This window comes from Sceloporus undulatus, chromosome 5 (assembly GCF_019175285.1).
Source record: "Sceloporus undulatus isolate JIND9_A2432 ecotype Alabama chromosome 5, SceUnd_v1.1, whole genome shotgun sequence".
Classification (NCBI taxonomy): Eukaryota; Metazoa; Chordata; class Lepidosauria; order Squamata; family Phrynosomatidae; genus Sceloporus; species Sceloporus undulatus.
The window spans coordinates 75682106-75698265 of record NC_056526.1 but is presented as its reverse complement, the minus strand read 5'-3'; the positions used below and the strand labels follow the sequence as shown (position 1 = coordinate 75698265).

Here is a 16160-nt window from a genome sequence, read left to right as displayed (position 1 = left end):
GAAGCCTCTGGGCACCAGTGAGGACCAGTAGCATGTCTGGGTGTCACCTGGTACGAGGGGCAGGGCTCCTGTGGGGTGGGGTTTTAGGGGCTGGCATGCCTGGCCCTCTCCATCAGTGTGTTTGCGATGGCAGCGAGGGGTGCTGGAGGAGGCCCAACTGGGTCTCACCCCTCTACTGGGATGTCACCCGGTGTAGGCTGTATTCCCTGCACCCCCCTAGTGATGCCACTGCTGAGGCCTAACACGGAATAAACAGAATCTCAGCATTTGGATTATGTAATACAGTACAACCCCTGTATCCATGAAACCAATACCCATGGTTTCACTTACCCACATCTGAAAAATATATGTTCTCTCTAGGCATTTTCTAGGTCCTCCAGTGTGAATCTACAGTGTGCTTCCAGTAGAGGTTGATTGGTACTGGAAGACCTAGAAATGCCTAGAAGTGTTTGCTTTAAGACTCTCTAGGCCCTCCAGCATGAGTCTGTGGTTAATTTTTACCAGCAGTCATTCATTTCAGTAGGTTTCACAATTATCCACAGCTTCATGTTTCCCCAGTAAGTCTGGGAACCTATCACCTGTGGATATGGGGGGTCGTACTGTATAGTCTTTCATGTCAGAAAGTAGGGCCTTACAATGACCTTGGCCTCTGAGACTGCTCTTTCTAAGCATATAGGTGGGCATCAAGAAAGAGACACAAAGGCCAGATAACATAATTAAAGCCATATGTCACCCCATTAGAGAAGCAATAGGCGAATTTTACTTTTCTGCACCGGGGCCATTAGGTGCATCACTATACCAGTACAGGATGATTCAAAAAGAATGGTGCAGAATTGAATAAGAACAGCTTTACTTTTGCACTATTCTTTTTAAATCACCATGCATATCAAAATGTTCCCCAGTAGCTATGACTGTTTTCTGATATTATGATATTGCTGTAAGATAACCAGATATGGATGAATCAAACCCTTTGCTAACTTTTTTTTTTAAAGTTCAGTTTGTGGCTAAGGTTTTTATACAACCATAATTATTGTGCACCATCCCTGAGCTCAGTTATCCCATATGCCCAACTATCATAACTGAGAGCTAAATTTTAGCATAGTCCTCAGTTTAGGACCTCCATCCATTTGTTAATCAATACAAATATAGTGGGCCCATGGTATCTGCTGGGGTTTGGTTCCAGGATCCCCCATGGATACTGAAATCCGTGGATGCTTGAGTCCCATTAAATAAATGGCATAGTAAAATGGTGTCCCTTATATAAAATGGCAAAATCAAGGTTTGCTTTCTGGATTTTTTTTTAAGATTTTCAAGCTGTGGATGGTTGAATCTGTGGATAAAAAAATCCATGGCTATGGAGGGCCAATTGAATTAGGATGAGAGCTGAATCACCAAGAGCCCAAAAATGGCTGAAAGAAAGAGTCCAGAAGGTCTAGAAGGTAGGCTGGCAATGCTGCTGGCTGCTCTGCATTCAAGCTTTGTGATAGCTGAGCTGACCCCAGTAAAAGTGGCTGCACCTCCTACAGTAGCATCACAGACCGCCTGAGTTGCACAGCCCTTCATGGCCACTTTCTCTGATGTTTCACCTGATGATATTAGAACAGAAAAATGAACAAGATACTGGTTAGCCACGAGGGGGCAATCGCTAGCCATCTATCTTCATCTCAACTGGCTAAAGATTTGAACAAAAGATTATACTGGTATTTGTATAAAGGCTAGATAAAGCTTCCCTTGTTCTCTCTTGGCTGGTGCCCTTCCCTGTTCAGAAGCGACACATTTTGTGTGGTTTTTTCCTTTTAATTTTGATGGATTCATATTCTTTCTTTCAACAAGAAAAGCTTCAAGGTGGCTAACAGTAAACTCTGAGTGTACGTGCCTTCAAGTCACTTGTTGACCTATGGCAATCCCATGAATCCCATCGGGTTTTCTTAGGCAAGGTATATTCAGAGGTGGTTTTGTCAGTTCCTTCCTTTGAAATACAGCCTGCAACACCTGCTATTTGTTGACAGTCTCCCATCCAAGAACTAACCAGAGCTGAGCTTGCTTAATTTCTAAGATCAGACAGGATGTGGTGCCTCTGGATTATTTAGTCTTCTGCAACTATTAAATACAATACAATATTAACATGAAACCAGCATAATAAATCAGAGATTTGAAAGAAAACAGGCAGTGGAGAGCAGATCAATGAAACAGAAGAATCAAGACTGAAGTTAACAATTTTGTTGTCTTGATGAACCCATATGGTATCTAAAGTTAGGAGCATATTCATAAAAGTAACCAAATTGTAATGCACTACTGTGGCCCTCCAGATATTGTCTGAAGGCTAACCAGAATAATAATGATAATAATAAAAACTGTAACATTGTTGTGGACATAAGTTCATGTGGAAAGTTGCCAGCCGTTTATTGTATTGAAGTTAATGGTTAAAACACATCAGGGTGAGAAGAATTTAACCACTTTTTTATTCCTACAGATCTCTAAGAGCAGTTTGGGAAAGAGTGCAAGGCAAATTATACTCTGATGGTTCCCTTTTTCAACCCTATGCCTAAAATATGTTTTACACCTTGGATAACTCCATTAAAGTTTAGATTAACACACAGGGCAGATTTTCTGTCTATCCATTTACATCTATCAATCTATCTATTATCTATCTTCTATATAGTATGTGGTCTGCCAGATGTTTCTGGATTACAAATCCCATAATCCCTCATTATTATTCTGGTTAGCCATCAGACAACATCTGGAGGGCCACAGTAGTGCATTCATGCCCTGTCTATCTTGTTATCTCCCACCTTAATCATTTTTCTTGCCATTCGTTGCCATTCATTGTACTTCAGCAAGCTGGAGTTGCATGAGAACTGCTTTGAGATATTTTGTTACATGATATGATATATGATATATGATATATTAAGTGTTAGATCAGTATCATAAAAATAATCATGCTGCCTCAGATTGCTGTAGCAAGGCTACTAGGATGAGTTTCACAAGATCCAGCAGGTGTTTCTTTATTTCTCCCTCTGCATAATATTCATAACTTTAAAAAACAAATCTGAACTACAAATCTGATATGGGGACAATTACTGAAGCCAATAAGAAAGCAAACTGTATGCAGGACTGTGTGCATCATAAATACATTACCTGTGTATACATATCCAACCAAATCAATACAGTGAGACTCTGATCCAACACAGTCAACTACATCATCATTGCATGACTCAGAAGATGAAGCATAGCACGCTGGGCACCGCAGACCATTGAGTCTGAGATCTAGAAGTGGCACTAAACAAACACAAAAAGAGAAAGTCAGCTTCTGAGTATGATAATGTGTGTTACAAACATTTAAAAAATATAAACTTTATTGGATTTTTAAAAGTATGATTGAAAAGAAAGGAAAAGAAGATAAAAAATCAGAGAAGCAGGTAAATAAATAGTTTCCAAATGGGGACTAGGCAAATAGATTAATATTAAGCTGACCATATTTTCTCAGAGCTGGCATCTATAAAATACTGGACTAATAAGTAACTAAAGCAGTGAGATCTTCTGACCATTGAACTGAATGGACCATTGAATTGTTGGTGGTTTTCTTTCCAGCCTTGGAGTGCAAGTCTTTTAACAACAATAACAGCATAAACTATGTTGACCATTAGTTTTATTCCGTCAAGGATATAATTTAAATGAACATATATGTTAAAGATTTGTCCAATGCAAAACTGGTACTGTATGTTGTAATAATCTAACAAATATATATGTATATATGGGCATTGTACAATGGCAACTCTGAGTTAAACTTTGGTGTGAGGATCAGATTCACTTCCTACTCCCCAAGAGAAACTTTAACCCTGAGATGCTATACCCATTTTGAGAGCTGAGTTATTCATTATATCTACCATCTAAATCATCTACACTCAAATGTTAGTCTTAACAGGCTTTCTGTCTCCACTATAACTGCCATGCCAGGATCGTCTTTAGTTTCTGAGAATAGCATGTGTACAGCCCTTGGATTGCATCACTTCTGAATGCACAGGATGTGAAGTGGAGTGGTTGTCAAAGGTCTTACTGAAATCAAGATATGCTACACCCAAAGCATTCTGTTCATCTAGAAAGCTGGTAACTCCATCCAAAAAAGAGATAAGATTTGTGTAGCATGACTTGTTCTTGAGAAATCCATGTTAATTTTTAGTGATCATGGCATTCCTTTCTAAGTGTTTGCAGGCTATTTGCTTCATGATCTGCTTTAGAATCTTTCCTGGTATTGATGTCAGGATGACTGGTTGCTAATTGTTTGGGCCCTCCCCCTGCCTTTTTGAAAATGGGGACAACATTTGCCCTCTTCCAGTCTCTTGGGATTTCTGTTCTCCAGAAATTCTCACTTCTGCCACTTTTTTTAAAACTACCCTTGGATGTAGTTCATCTGTCCCTGGAGACTTGAATTCATTTAGAGTAGCAAGGCATTTCTGTAGTACCCCTTTACCTATTCTGTGCTGCATTTCTCCTACTGCATCATCTGATTCATATTCCTTAGGCAGAGCACTGTTGTCTTTTGGGGATAAGACTGAGGCAAAGAAGGTGCTGAGTAATTCTGTCTTTTCTCTGTCCCATGTTACTATTTTGCCATCTTCTCCATGCAGTTCCTTGTTCTGTTTTTTGCTATGGACATAACTAAGAAAGCCCTTTTTATTGTTTTTAACCTCTCTAGCAAGCCTGAAGTCATTCAGTGCTATAGCTTTTCTGACTTTCTCCCTACACATGCTGGCTATTTGTTTGAATTCCTTTTTGGTGATTTCCCCTATTTTCCATTTCTTGTACATGTCCCTTTGCAATTTGAGCTCAAATGAACATTCTTTAAACATCTGTCCTGGGTTCTTTAGACACCTCTCATTTTTCCTTCTCATTGGAACCTTCAAAATTATGCCCGCAGTATCTCACTTTTAACAAACTCTCATCCATCATGAACCCCTTCTCTTTTAGTACTCCTAACCATGGGTTCACACCCAGTATTTCCCTAAGTTCACTGAAATCAGCTTCCTTAAAGTCTAGAATGCATATCTGGCTACGCTTGGCTTCCCCTTTGCTCTGTATAACAAACTCTGGGAGAATATGGTCACTCCCAATTAAGGGCCCCACCACTTCCAGCCCATTAAGCAAGTCATCACTATTGCTGATGACTTTGGACAAGCAGCCACCTCCTTATAGCAAATACCATACACAATATAGATCCCAGGGATGACTTGACTATGCAAACAATTTAAATAATGTTTATTAGAACCATATATATAACTTTTATGAGAACCATATATATAACTTTTAAGAGAACCATATATATGGTTAAATAACTCTTAAAAGTTATTTAAATTGTTTGCATAGTCAAGTCATCCCTGGGATCTATATGGCATTTGCTTGCTTAAAAGTTATTTAAATTGAATGATGTTTTGCTGAAGCCTGGTGCTACCAAAGAGTCCAAGCACCCTATGAGAAGCAACAAGTGCGTGGATCTCAAATCATGCAATACTGCTGCTTAAAGAGGCAAAATGTCTTGGGCCTATTCCGGCCATTCCTCTTTTAACAAAAGCTTGAGGAAGTATGTAGGAGTGTGTGTTTGTATGCATGTGCGATGCACGGCAGAGCTTGGAAAAATTGTTTTTGTAATCATGCTAACTGGGAATTTTGGAAACTATAATAAAGAGGGGGGGATACAACTCCCTCAAATAGTGGTGCAGTGGTGTAAGAAGACCAGATAGTAAAAGTACAAAAACTGATAAACACCTACGTTTGGCAGAAGAAACTGTATTGCAAGCATCGCCTTTGCAGCAAAAAACACCTGTCCGCGATCTTCCTTTTTTACCCAAGTTAATATCAGCAGAACCAGCTTCACAGACAGTGGATGGAACACAGTTTTTAACAAGACCATGAACTTTTATTTCTTCTGCAAAGGAAGGAAAGTGAGAGAAATTTTCCAGCATATAATGATGATACAAAGAAGTTTAAAAGCAAATAATTTCTTTAAGCTTGTGTTAATCTGGGTCTGGGAAGACTAGAGGCCCTTTATGCCAGTCACTTCTCATTCTGATAGAATGCTTCAAATTTTATGTATCAAGACCATTGCTGCTGTTGTTTGCTTCAAAGCCAAGACTATTCTCTGAAGTAGATTGCAAAATCGTCATACACTGTACATCAACAGTGAGCAAAATTTCTTTGTGGGATAATTGTATGGCCCTCAGCATTTCCAAATTCCCTGGATCCCATTTCTCTGGTGAAAACAGGATGAATTGTCTGCCATCTGCTTTTCAGTTAGGTTGTAGAAACCCAATGATCATTTTACCACTTCTGTTTCTGTTCTGGTTTGCATTTTTTTTTATGTTTTAGGTATTTGTGCAATTGCCCCATACCAAAGGTTAGGGGGCAGAAAATTTGCCCATGGTTCTGCCTAAACAATACAGTACAATAACATTGTACTGAAAGTCCGTGTGGTGTAGTGGGTTGAGTACTGAATTAGGAAACCAGGAGATCAAGGTTCAAATCCCTGCTCAACCACGAAAGTCAATTGGGTGGCCTTGGGCAAAGCATCCCCTCACAGCCTCAGAGAAAGTCAATTGTAAACCCTGTCTGAACACATGATACCACAATAAGTCAGAAACTATTTGAGGGCACATGACAACAATAATAATATGTGTAGTCTAAAAGCTCATTAAATATAGCAATAGCATGAAAGTTTTTAAAAAATCATCCTAGATTTAAGTTGTCAAATGCAATTGGCTATCAAAAAAGAGGTACAGGATTCTGAAAACAAAAGCTTTGGTCTTCTGCCTACCCATTACCCTGGGAAAAGAATACCACAAAGGTCCCATTTTGGGAGAAAAACAGGATGTAAATCAAATAAATAAATAAATGCCATTAACAACCTACAGTGGGCCTTCTCCATTCTGCAACTACAGAACATGAGTACCGTATTCTGAATTCTATAAACTATACAATAATTGTAAAAACAAAAACAAAAACACATTTCCCCATGTTGCTTACCCCGTTCAGTTTCAAACATACTGATGGCACAAAAATCATGATTTGGAGGACATGTTTCCACTTCACCAGTACAGTTGTGGCCAAGACCTGTGCAAACTTCACATTGCAGAGCAGTCCCTAAGGATGAAAAACAAAAAGGAAGAAGGAGACAAAGGTAGTGTCTTAAGTGATTTTACACATCTCCTCAAGTGCTTTTCAGGGTGGAAAAGGCTGACTTTAAACAACTGGAGAACCAAAGTTCCTTCTAAAGCCTCACATCTATTTTACTAAACTAGAAACTTGCCTAACAGGATTAAAAATTGTACCCATAGTTAACGCTGAAGTATTATGGGTGTGTATATAGTTATGTGTTTACAAGATATGGGAGGAAAAGCAGACCAAATTTATATTCTTAACATCCTGATGAATATCAGATTAAACAACAGTGTCAGCACCAGGCTTTGAAGGGCATTTGAATAAGGAACAATCAATGTACCCCTGTCTCTCGTTCAATCTGCCTGTTTACCTATTTTGCTATCAGCTGTTGCTCCTGCATTTGGGGTACAAGAGAGCAGGTAGAAAGTGACAGCTTCTTATGCATATCACCATTGTTGCCTGGACCAGTGAGAGGCAGGCAAATATGAAGGTTGTGATGGTGAAGTGGAGGAGAGGGATCTTGGCACTGGGCTCTCAGCAGATATCCAAACATGCCAAATCTTGGTGTTTGTCTTGCTAAAGGTGGCCTCTGTGTGAGTGAAGGCACCTAGGCATAGGTACATCATGTCTGGGCCCAGTGATTGGTGAGAAACCCTCCATCCATTCCAATGACCATTGCTGTGTCCTCTAATGGAAAAACGAGAACAACTAGGTACAGCCTGGTCCCCAGTGGCTAGTGACAACAACTCCCTCCATGTTTCAGTTGCCACTGATGTGGCTTCGGAGGAAGAGAAGAGCAGTCGGGCCCAGTTCCATCTGTCTGGGCCCAGGAACTGGCGAAAGCCCTTCCTACCATTCCAGCTGGTACTGCTGTGGCTTCTGAGGAGGAAGAAAAAGCAGTTAGGGACTGCTGAGTTTACTGTATATACTCATGTATAAGTCTAGAAATTTTAGTCAAAAAGTTGAGCCAAAAAACCTGAGTCAGCTTATCCATCGGTCTATGTAAGTACTATACTTTAACTCTTATATAAAAGAGGACCCATCCTCTAATAAAAAGGAAGAGTGTAATCTATCCTGGTAGCACTGAACCCCCTCTGTTCTCTCATCCATCCAGCCTTTAAAGTATGCACAAAGAGTTGTGCCTGCTGGAATTTTGTAAGTTGTTTGGCATCGTTTTCCTTTGCTTCATTCTTTAGCTCCTTTGTTACATGCCCCTAGGTTTTACTCTCGACATATCCATGGGTCATATCAATATCAATAATTTTGCCTCCAAACGTGCCCTTGGCTTATACATGAGGTTGACTTATAGTCAAGTATATAGTGTACAGTAGTTTCCACCCCACCATCCTCCTTTTCTTGTGCAACAAATTGTAATCCTGAGGGCAGGGGTCTGCCAAACTAACTAAATGAAGACCACTCTTAGAATCTTTATTGTTGAAGGGTGATGTGCACACATCCTAAATATATAGATAAATAAATACATGGAAAAGGAGTCAAGTTGGAACTACTGATCGATTTCAGTTCATTTGCAGTGCACCAGCAAGAGTTTCTGACTCTCCATTGTTTAACAACAGCAAAATGCCCTACCCCACTACTGTCATAATGAAAGCTTAGAGTAACTAACAGTAGTTTTTTTGAATGGAACAACTACAGTTTCTGTTCTGTTCTAGCTTTTGAAATGAACTCCTGGACTCAGAATTATTCATTCCAGGTGTAATTTTTTTGGCAGTAGGATTCCAATGAGGGATCTTGGAAATTCCAGTGAAAGGAAAATATCTTGAGACACTGTGTGGTTAGAGATTATTCCTGCCACCTGTCTACTGAATATTATGCTAAGTTGACTTGTGTAGAGCAAACACGGCCAAAAACATAACCTGTTGATCTGGTTCATACACCTGTTCACCATCAGCAAAGAAACATTCTGGCTGGCTTTGGATGAGTCATTCTTTCTAAACTTAAAAGACGTCACAAGATTGCTCACAGGCTTTTCTCTAAACCTTAAAAAATAGCCAATACCTTTTACAGGAAAGAAATTGAATTCTGCGACCAGTAATATTATGTAAATTAGAAAAAAAATGTTCAAGCATTTGCAATTTATTCTGCTTTTCTTAAACAAAACAACAACAATGAAAAGCTATGTAGAATGATAAAATCCTATCCCCTCTTTTTTTCACCTGGCTGCTAATACGTTGTTAGGCATTGTCTACATACAAGTGTCAAGTTTATGTTTACAACTGTAAATCTTAGAAACACATATAGCTAGGCAGACAGATAGCCAGAACTCAGGCTCTTTGATGTGTACTCTTGCAGGCAATCTTATAAGACATCAAATTCTCAGGCTGACAATATCTTCCATCCTCCCAAGTCATTGTGTCAGGCAGATAGTTGTCCAGCAAAATAATTCCAATAATAAATCCAGATAACTTGAGAACAAATAGAAGTAGTATCCCCTCAGATCTTTTTGAATTTCCGCTCCCATCAGCACTAGTTTAGACAATGGTGAGGGACAATGGGAATGATATGGATTATATATATATATAGAGAGAGAGGCCAGTGGACACTAGTGACAATATTTTGATGATGGGCTTCAGAACCTTGGATAGTTCTTTTGATTAAAATCTGAAATAGGTTCACTGCCACCAGTTTGCCATGCTGGATGGCCAGATATCCCCCATCCCTGTATTTACGTATTCTCTAGATCAGTGGATCTTAACCTCTTTTTACTTTTGGAGTATTTGCATATACCTACTGAGATAACTTGGAGAAGGGACCCAAGTCTAAACATGAAATTCATTTATGTTTCATATACACCTTAAACACATAGCCTGAAGGTAATTTTATACACAACATTTTTAATAATTCTGTACATGAAACAAAGTTTGTGTATATTAAACCATCAGAAAGCAAATATGTCACTATCTGAGCGACCCATGTAGACAACTTTGGATCTTGGAAAATTTTGCATTTTGGAATTCTAGATAGGGGAGACTCAAATAACAACAACAACAACAACAACAACAGCCTAATAATAGTGATTAATTTATATCTTAGTAATTATTTTTACCAATTATTTGCCAATTATTTACCAATTAATATCTTCCTAATTATTAAGATCCTATGATAGCAAGGCTTTACACTGAAACAAGATGAGATCAATTAGTAGAAAGCACATTCTGTAGACCTAAGTTTAAAACTCATGCCCATACCACAGGAGCAATAAATACTGTATATACTTTACCTGCATGCCATATTTTGTGCAATTTCTTTTATTTTTAGATCATGAGCATGACAACCTAGCCATATCCGGGGATCAAAATGAAGACATTGCCTTCCCAAATTGGATTCTGGTCCTCCCCCATGAAATTTTCCTTCAGTCCTCAAATTTCTAGCATTGCAGAGAGTGAGACGTTGATAATCATAAATACCCAGGACTCCTCTTTTGCTGTGTTCCATTCCTTTGATAACTTTGGCTGCCCCTTTTCTTTGGATTTCTAAACTGTACTTCTAAATGCTAAGTGCTATAAATTTGGGGACTGAAGGAAAAGTTAATTCAGGGGGGTGGAATTCTTATTTGGAGTGGCAATGCCTTCATTTTGCTCCCCACCCCCATAGCTATAGCCCTGCCATATCTTAGGAGACACAGCAATAAGTGTAATAATGCTAACCCTTCTGAATTTTACTTTTCTCAGACATCTGCTCCAGCACAGAAAAGCTGCAATGGGTAACCTCTTCTTTAAAAAAGCAAGTCCTGTGGGACCTATAGGGCTGGCCCTGCCAGTGAATAGCTACCTTTGATCACTAATCTGAAAGGATAGCAAAACATTCAGCATTGAATTTTGAACTTTTGTATACTTTGATTGTTAGGGAGGGGGGGGGGTGAGATGCTTGTAACACTTTGGGCATTGCATGTTGAAAGAACTGGATTGGTCTGGGCATTATGCAACTTGATTTTGGGTGTATGGGATGGTGACACAATTTGTTGCTTTGCTTTGGGTCTCATCTAGATTAGCCTTTTGTTGCATAAATTTGTGAGATATGTTTCTGACAGTCTGTTCTTGCTTACACTTCCAAACATTCCCTGGCAACTTGCTGGATGTAGCATTGAGTAGGAGAGGAAGCAGGGAAGGGAGGAAAAAGACTCTTCTCAATATCTTTCCTCTCCCCCTCTCTCTTGTTAGTCTCCTTCTTTGTTTCCAAATGCTCTGTTTTGACATTTGATTTTTTTTTAAACCAGAACTCAAATACTTTAGTGCAACAAACTGTTTTGGGATAGCATTCCATTTAATCCAATATCTGACTTCCTATACTGGCTACTGGCCATGTGTCTTTGGGAAGTGTACAAACTGGGGATAATAATCTCCACTCTTGCCCACTCCCCCCACAGGTATTTTTAGTGCCTTACTACCTCTGGATATGGAAGATTTATTTATTCATTGATGGCAAAAAATATTGTATGTGTTGTGTGTATGTTGTGTGCATTCAAGTCATTTCCGACTTATGGTGACCCTAATGCAAACCTATCATGGGGTTGTCTTGTAATTATTTCTTCCGATGAAGTTTGCCATGGCCTTCCTCTGAGGCTGAGAGCCTGTGATTTATCCAAGGTCACCCAGTGGGTTTCATGGATGAGCTGTGAACTGAATCCTGATCTCCAGAGTCATAGTCCAATGCTCAAACCACTACACCATCCTGGCTCTGTATACTTCAAATAAAATATATAGTTGAAGAAGTTTACAAAAATTGTGTGAAGCACTGCTGCATGTTTGAAGACAGAGCAAGAAGGAAGAAATATGTTAACCTGTCATCTGTTGATCCTTTTTGAAGTAATAAATGATGGAATGAAGGCTTTTTTTCCTGGAGTTACACAACTAGACTACCAAACAGAAAACACTAAAAATGAAATGAAATCTTAAGAGGGGGAGTTCTTAGAAGTGCAGACAGGCAGAACAAACTATTGCCTCTTATGACTTGTTTCATCACAAAATATATATCTAAAAGGTCCCATTATACCTGCGTGACTACATTTTTACAGTGTAAGTGTGTAGGCGATGCTTTCACAGTATATTGGGATTACACAGCAATCCAAATACCAATATGGAGGGAGTGGGCAGGGGATGAGATATCATATCTTCCCAGCAACAAACTTTGGGTTAAAAGGCCCTTAGAATAATTTCAATTTACAAAGGCATTCTTCCAGAGATGTTTTTAATGGGTTGTGGGGTTTGGTTTCATTTACTAACAGGAACAATAAAAGCTGTGTTTCTCACAGGTTTGTATAGCTGGTATAAATGGGAGCAAGATGAACACTTCAGAAATGAAGAGCATTCGTTTTCAGAGATGAAGATTCATTCTCTCTCTCTCATGCACACATACACACTCAGGTTCATCTGGTTCTTACACAGGTTAACAACAGTTTAAACCAACCACAACATACAATATAATTCTAAACAGCAGCCAAAAATAGAGAAGATTAGAAAACAGAGAAAGATGCAGCAGACAAAAGGAAGGCATTGCATAAAAACATTTATAGCTCTGATAACAAAAACACCTTTCTAAACAGAATGGGTTTTGCCTTCTTGTGAAACACCATTAAGAAGGAAGACAAGACAAACCTCTCAGGGTAGAGTTCCATGATTAGGAACTACGGAGCTCTAATATTCTGAAATATTATCCAGAAAGGAAAAGTACACATTGGGGATTATGATGTTCTGGAAGGAAGGATAGATCTTTATGATAAAGCACGTGAATGAAAACTACTATGGAATTAATTCTATGACTCTAATGTATGTGCATACATATAGTTACACACAAACCACAGGGGGAGCATATATAGGGCATCACTTTGTCCATACCATATAGATTGCCATCATCATAGAATGAGATACTCACCTCTGGCTAGGAAGGCTAAGAGGAGGCCAATCCTAAGGGAAACCTGCATTGTGGCTGAGTGAGAATTGGGCTAAGCATCTGATGTAGCTAGCTCCTCCGCTGGCAATTATAGTCATACAAACAATTATTGCAAATAAGGGAGGCGTGTTCCAAGGCATCATTCCTCCTCATGGTCACACAACTGGAGAAGAAGTTGTGCAATAATGGCTTCTTTACTATTACCTTTCTACTTAATTTTTTCTTTAAAAACTCAGAAGCTGAGCATACACCCTCTACAGAGGCTAAGCATATACCCTCCCATTTTATCCGTACAACAGCCCTGCAAGGTAGCATAAGCTGAGAACGAGTGAAAATGATGATAGCCCATAGGTCATCCAGTGAGTTTCATAGCTGAAGAGGAATTTTGAAAATGTGGCTTCGGCGTCAGTAGCATGGCAAATCTGCTCTGGAGGTAAGTCTAAACATTCAAGGATCTATCCAATAGTGAATTTATCCTCAGTATAGATTCACTACTGTGGATATTTAAAGTTTAGACTAACAACCAGAACAGATTGATTGCCTCACTGATGTAGAAGCCTACTCTGTTTATATGGCAGGCTGTATTAAATTATAGGTGCCAGAGTCTGCTATAAATTGTGCTGGGGATAAAAACACAGAAGTTGTTTCTCATAAATTCATCAACAGAGACACTGATGCTAACAAAACCTGATAGCACCAGCAAACAATAGCTATGTCTGGGCATAATGAAAAAGGATGACCTATGGTTAAAGGAACACACCTAAGTAAACCTCAGATTGCAAACTCTCCCTACCCTGCACCAGTTCATCACAAAGAGTGGAACGGAGGCCTGTGTTTTATTGTGTACTAACTTCAGTTTACTGTAACATGATATGCAAACCATAAGCTGTGCTGATTTGTAATCATAATTTATTGGAATAAGTCAGCTCCTCCATAGTTTGAAATTTGGTACCACAGTTTGTTGAGATTCAAATATAATACCAAATAGCAGAAGCTTCCAGTCGATTCTTCATGGTGCTGCAGGTGCTGAATGAGTAGGGAGAAATGAAAGCCTGAAGCTCACTGGCATCCCATTCACACTATGAAAATAATCTGGGATGAATCCAGGTTATTTCCTTGGTGTTCACACTCACCTTGAATGCACTCAGTATACTTTTTTTAGGGGGGGCTACCAACCCCCCCCCCACATAACTTGGGATATTGGATACCGTTTTTTTTCTTGAGCTTTCCTGAAAGAACTGCATTAATCCGCATTTCTGGCAGTGTGAATACACTTCCAAATTGATTTGGATCACTCTGTATCATTCAAGGGAGTGGAGGCGGCTCCATTTTATCCTGAAACAATGGTATGTGTGAGTAAGACAAGGGTTAAAATGACTTGGAAAGATTCATGTACCCAAAACGTAATGGGAACAATGATCTCTATATATGCATCAGTGCAGTGATCTGCATCTCCTTGGGACAAAAAACTTGAGTGTGAATCTCCCCTTAGGCTGTTATCTACACTGTAGAAATAATGCAGTTCAACCCCACTTTAATTGCTGTGGCTCCATCCTACAGAATCCTGGGATTTGTAGTTTTGTGAGGTAAAAAAGGCTAAAAACCTTTCCATTTCTACAGTGTAGATGCACCCCTCAATACATTCCTGTGATGTTTTTAAAAAGGCTATATAAGGCAGCTTCCTCGGTTTCCTGATGCACAACTCACAAACCTTCCTTGTTACTTACATCAATGGCACCCAATCTGGAGTCCCTAGATGTTGTTGGACTGCAACTCCTAGAAGCCCCAGGCAGCATAGCTAATGGTCACAGAGTCTGGGAATAGGAATAGTAACAACATCTGGAGACTCAAGCTTGAAACCCCCTGATCTATATACAATGATTAAATGTATATGGACTTGTTAAGGAAAAAGCAACATGGGTTATACAGTAAGTGAAATAAAAGATGTATGTGAGAGTCAGAGTGACTCAGCAGAAGCCAACTGAGAACCACACAGGTGTGAATGGTAATACAATTAACAGGTCCAGAGTGCCAAGGACAAGAATTGCAAAGTGAATAATTGGACACACCTGACAATTGTTAAGTGTTCAAGGCTGAGATGATGAAATCATTAATTGTGGGATGAACAAGGAGAACCAATGGGAATGATGTACACGCCTACTGGGTGGAAACAGACCACAGTAGGTGGTACCATGATATGGCTATAATAAGGACTATACATCCCAATGTATTTTGTGGGTTGTAGTAGTGGGATTGGAGAGTGAGGAGTTGAGTATTGTTTGGAGTTGTGTATATAGTAGAATAAAGTAGATCTTTTATATAAGACTACTGAGTTGTCTGATGTCTTGGGTGAAGCTACAAGAACCAGCAGGACCCTGGTGAAGAAGGGTGAAGACTTCTGTGGAAGCAAGAGTGAGAAGGCTTGGAGAGTTTGTCGGGGTCTTCAGCCAGTTCGCTGCAACTCTTGCAAAAATACAACAACTGGCCAAAACTGGTCAGCGTGGTGTACAACCAGGTGGTGAGTTCCAGGCCAGGTGAAGAGCCACAACTCCCATCATCCCTGACAGGACTTTAGTTTTTTGTGGGTTTTTCAGACTATGTGGCCATGTTCTAGAAGAGTTTATTCTTGATGTTTCACCGGCATCTGTGGCTGGCATCTTCAGAGATGCCAGCCACAGATGTTGGTGAAACATCAAAAATAAACTCTTCTAGAACATGGCCACATAGCCCGAAAAACCCACAGAAAACTATGGGTGCCGGCCATGAAAGCCTTTGACTTCACATGTGTGGAATTTACCCTGGCATTACAAAAACATTCCTCCCAAGTTGTGCATGCCAGCCTGGATGTTAAAAGACTGAATGTAAAGGCCAATGAGTCACCCCACTTGCTTCCTTTTAAACCCACAGGGCAAGCACAGATAAACAAGCGCCAGATTTCCCAAACAGCAGGTTCCTTATGCCTCCTACATTTCTCCTCTCTACTCAACAAGAAATCTGTCCCTGATTGACACTCCACCTTGGCCTCTCCTTCCTTAAGCATGTTTCATTCTTAACAGGGATGGGAGAGCTCTGCTTGGTCATAAGAAGCTACACCTTGACCC

The 16160-nt window shown here is 39.7% G+C and overlaps 1 protein-coding gene across 1 annotated transcript; it reads right to left on the bottom strand.

Moving 5' to 3' along the window:
• Nucleotides 1–1371: 1371 nt before the first annotated feature.
• Nucleotides 1372–13090, bottom strand: LOC121930689 (phospholipase A2 inhibitor and Ly6/PLAUR domain-containing protein-like). The gene is made up of 5 exons (XM_042467369.1): nt 13042–13090; nt 7018–7134; nt 5768–5923; nt 3139–3279; nt 1372–1586 (listed from the first exon to the last, which is right to left on the bottom strand). Exons 1-5 carry the CDS (start codon nt 13088–13090, stop codon nt 1372–1374), a joined length of 678 nt encoding a protein of 225 aa, XP_042323303.1.
• Nucleotides 13091–16160: the final 3070 nt, after the last annotated feature.

What these genes read in the sequence shown, in the direction of transcription:
- LOC121930689 (XM_042467369.1), bottom strand. Translation starts at nt 13,090, where the DNA reads ATGCAGGTTTCCCTTAGGATTGGCCTCCTCTTAGCCTTCCTAGCCAGA. An exon ending in TATGTTTGAAACTGAACGGG is followed by an intron (nt 5,924 to 7,017) that starts GTAAGCAACATG and finishes CTTCCTTTGCAG; the next exon opens with AAGAAATAAAAGTTCATGGT. An exon ending in GGTTGGATATGTATACACAG is followed by an intron (nt 1,587 to 3,138) that starts GTAATGTATTTA and finishes TAATATCATCAG; the next exon opens with GTGAAACATCAGAGAAAGTG.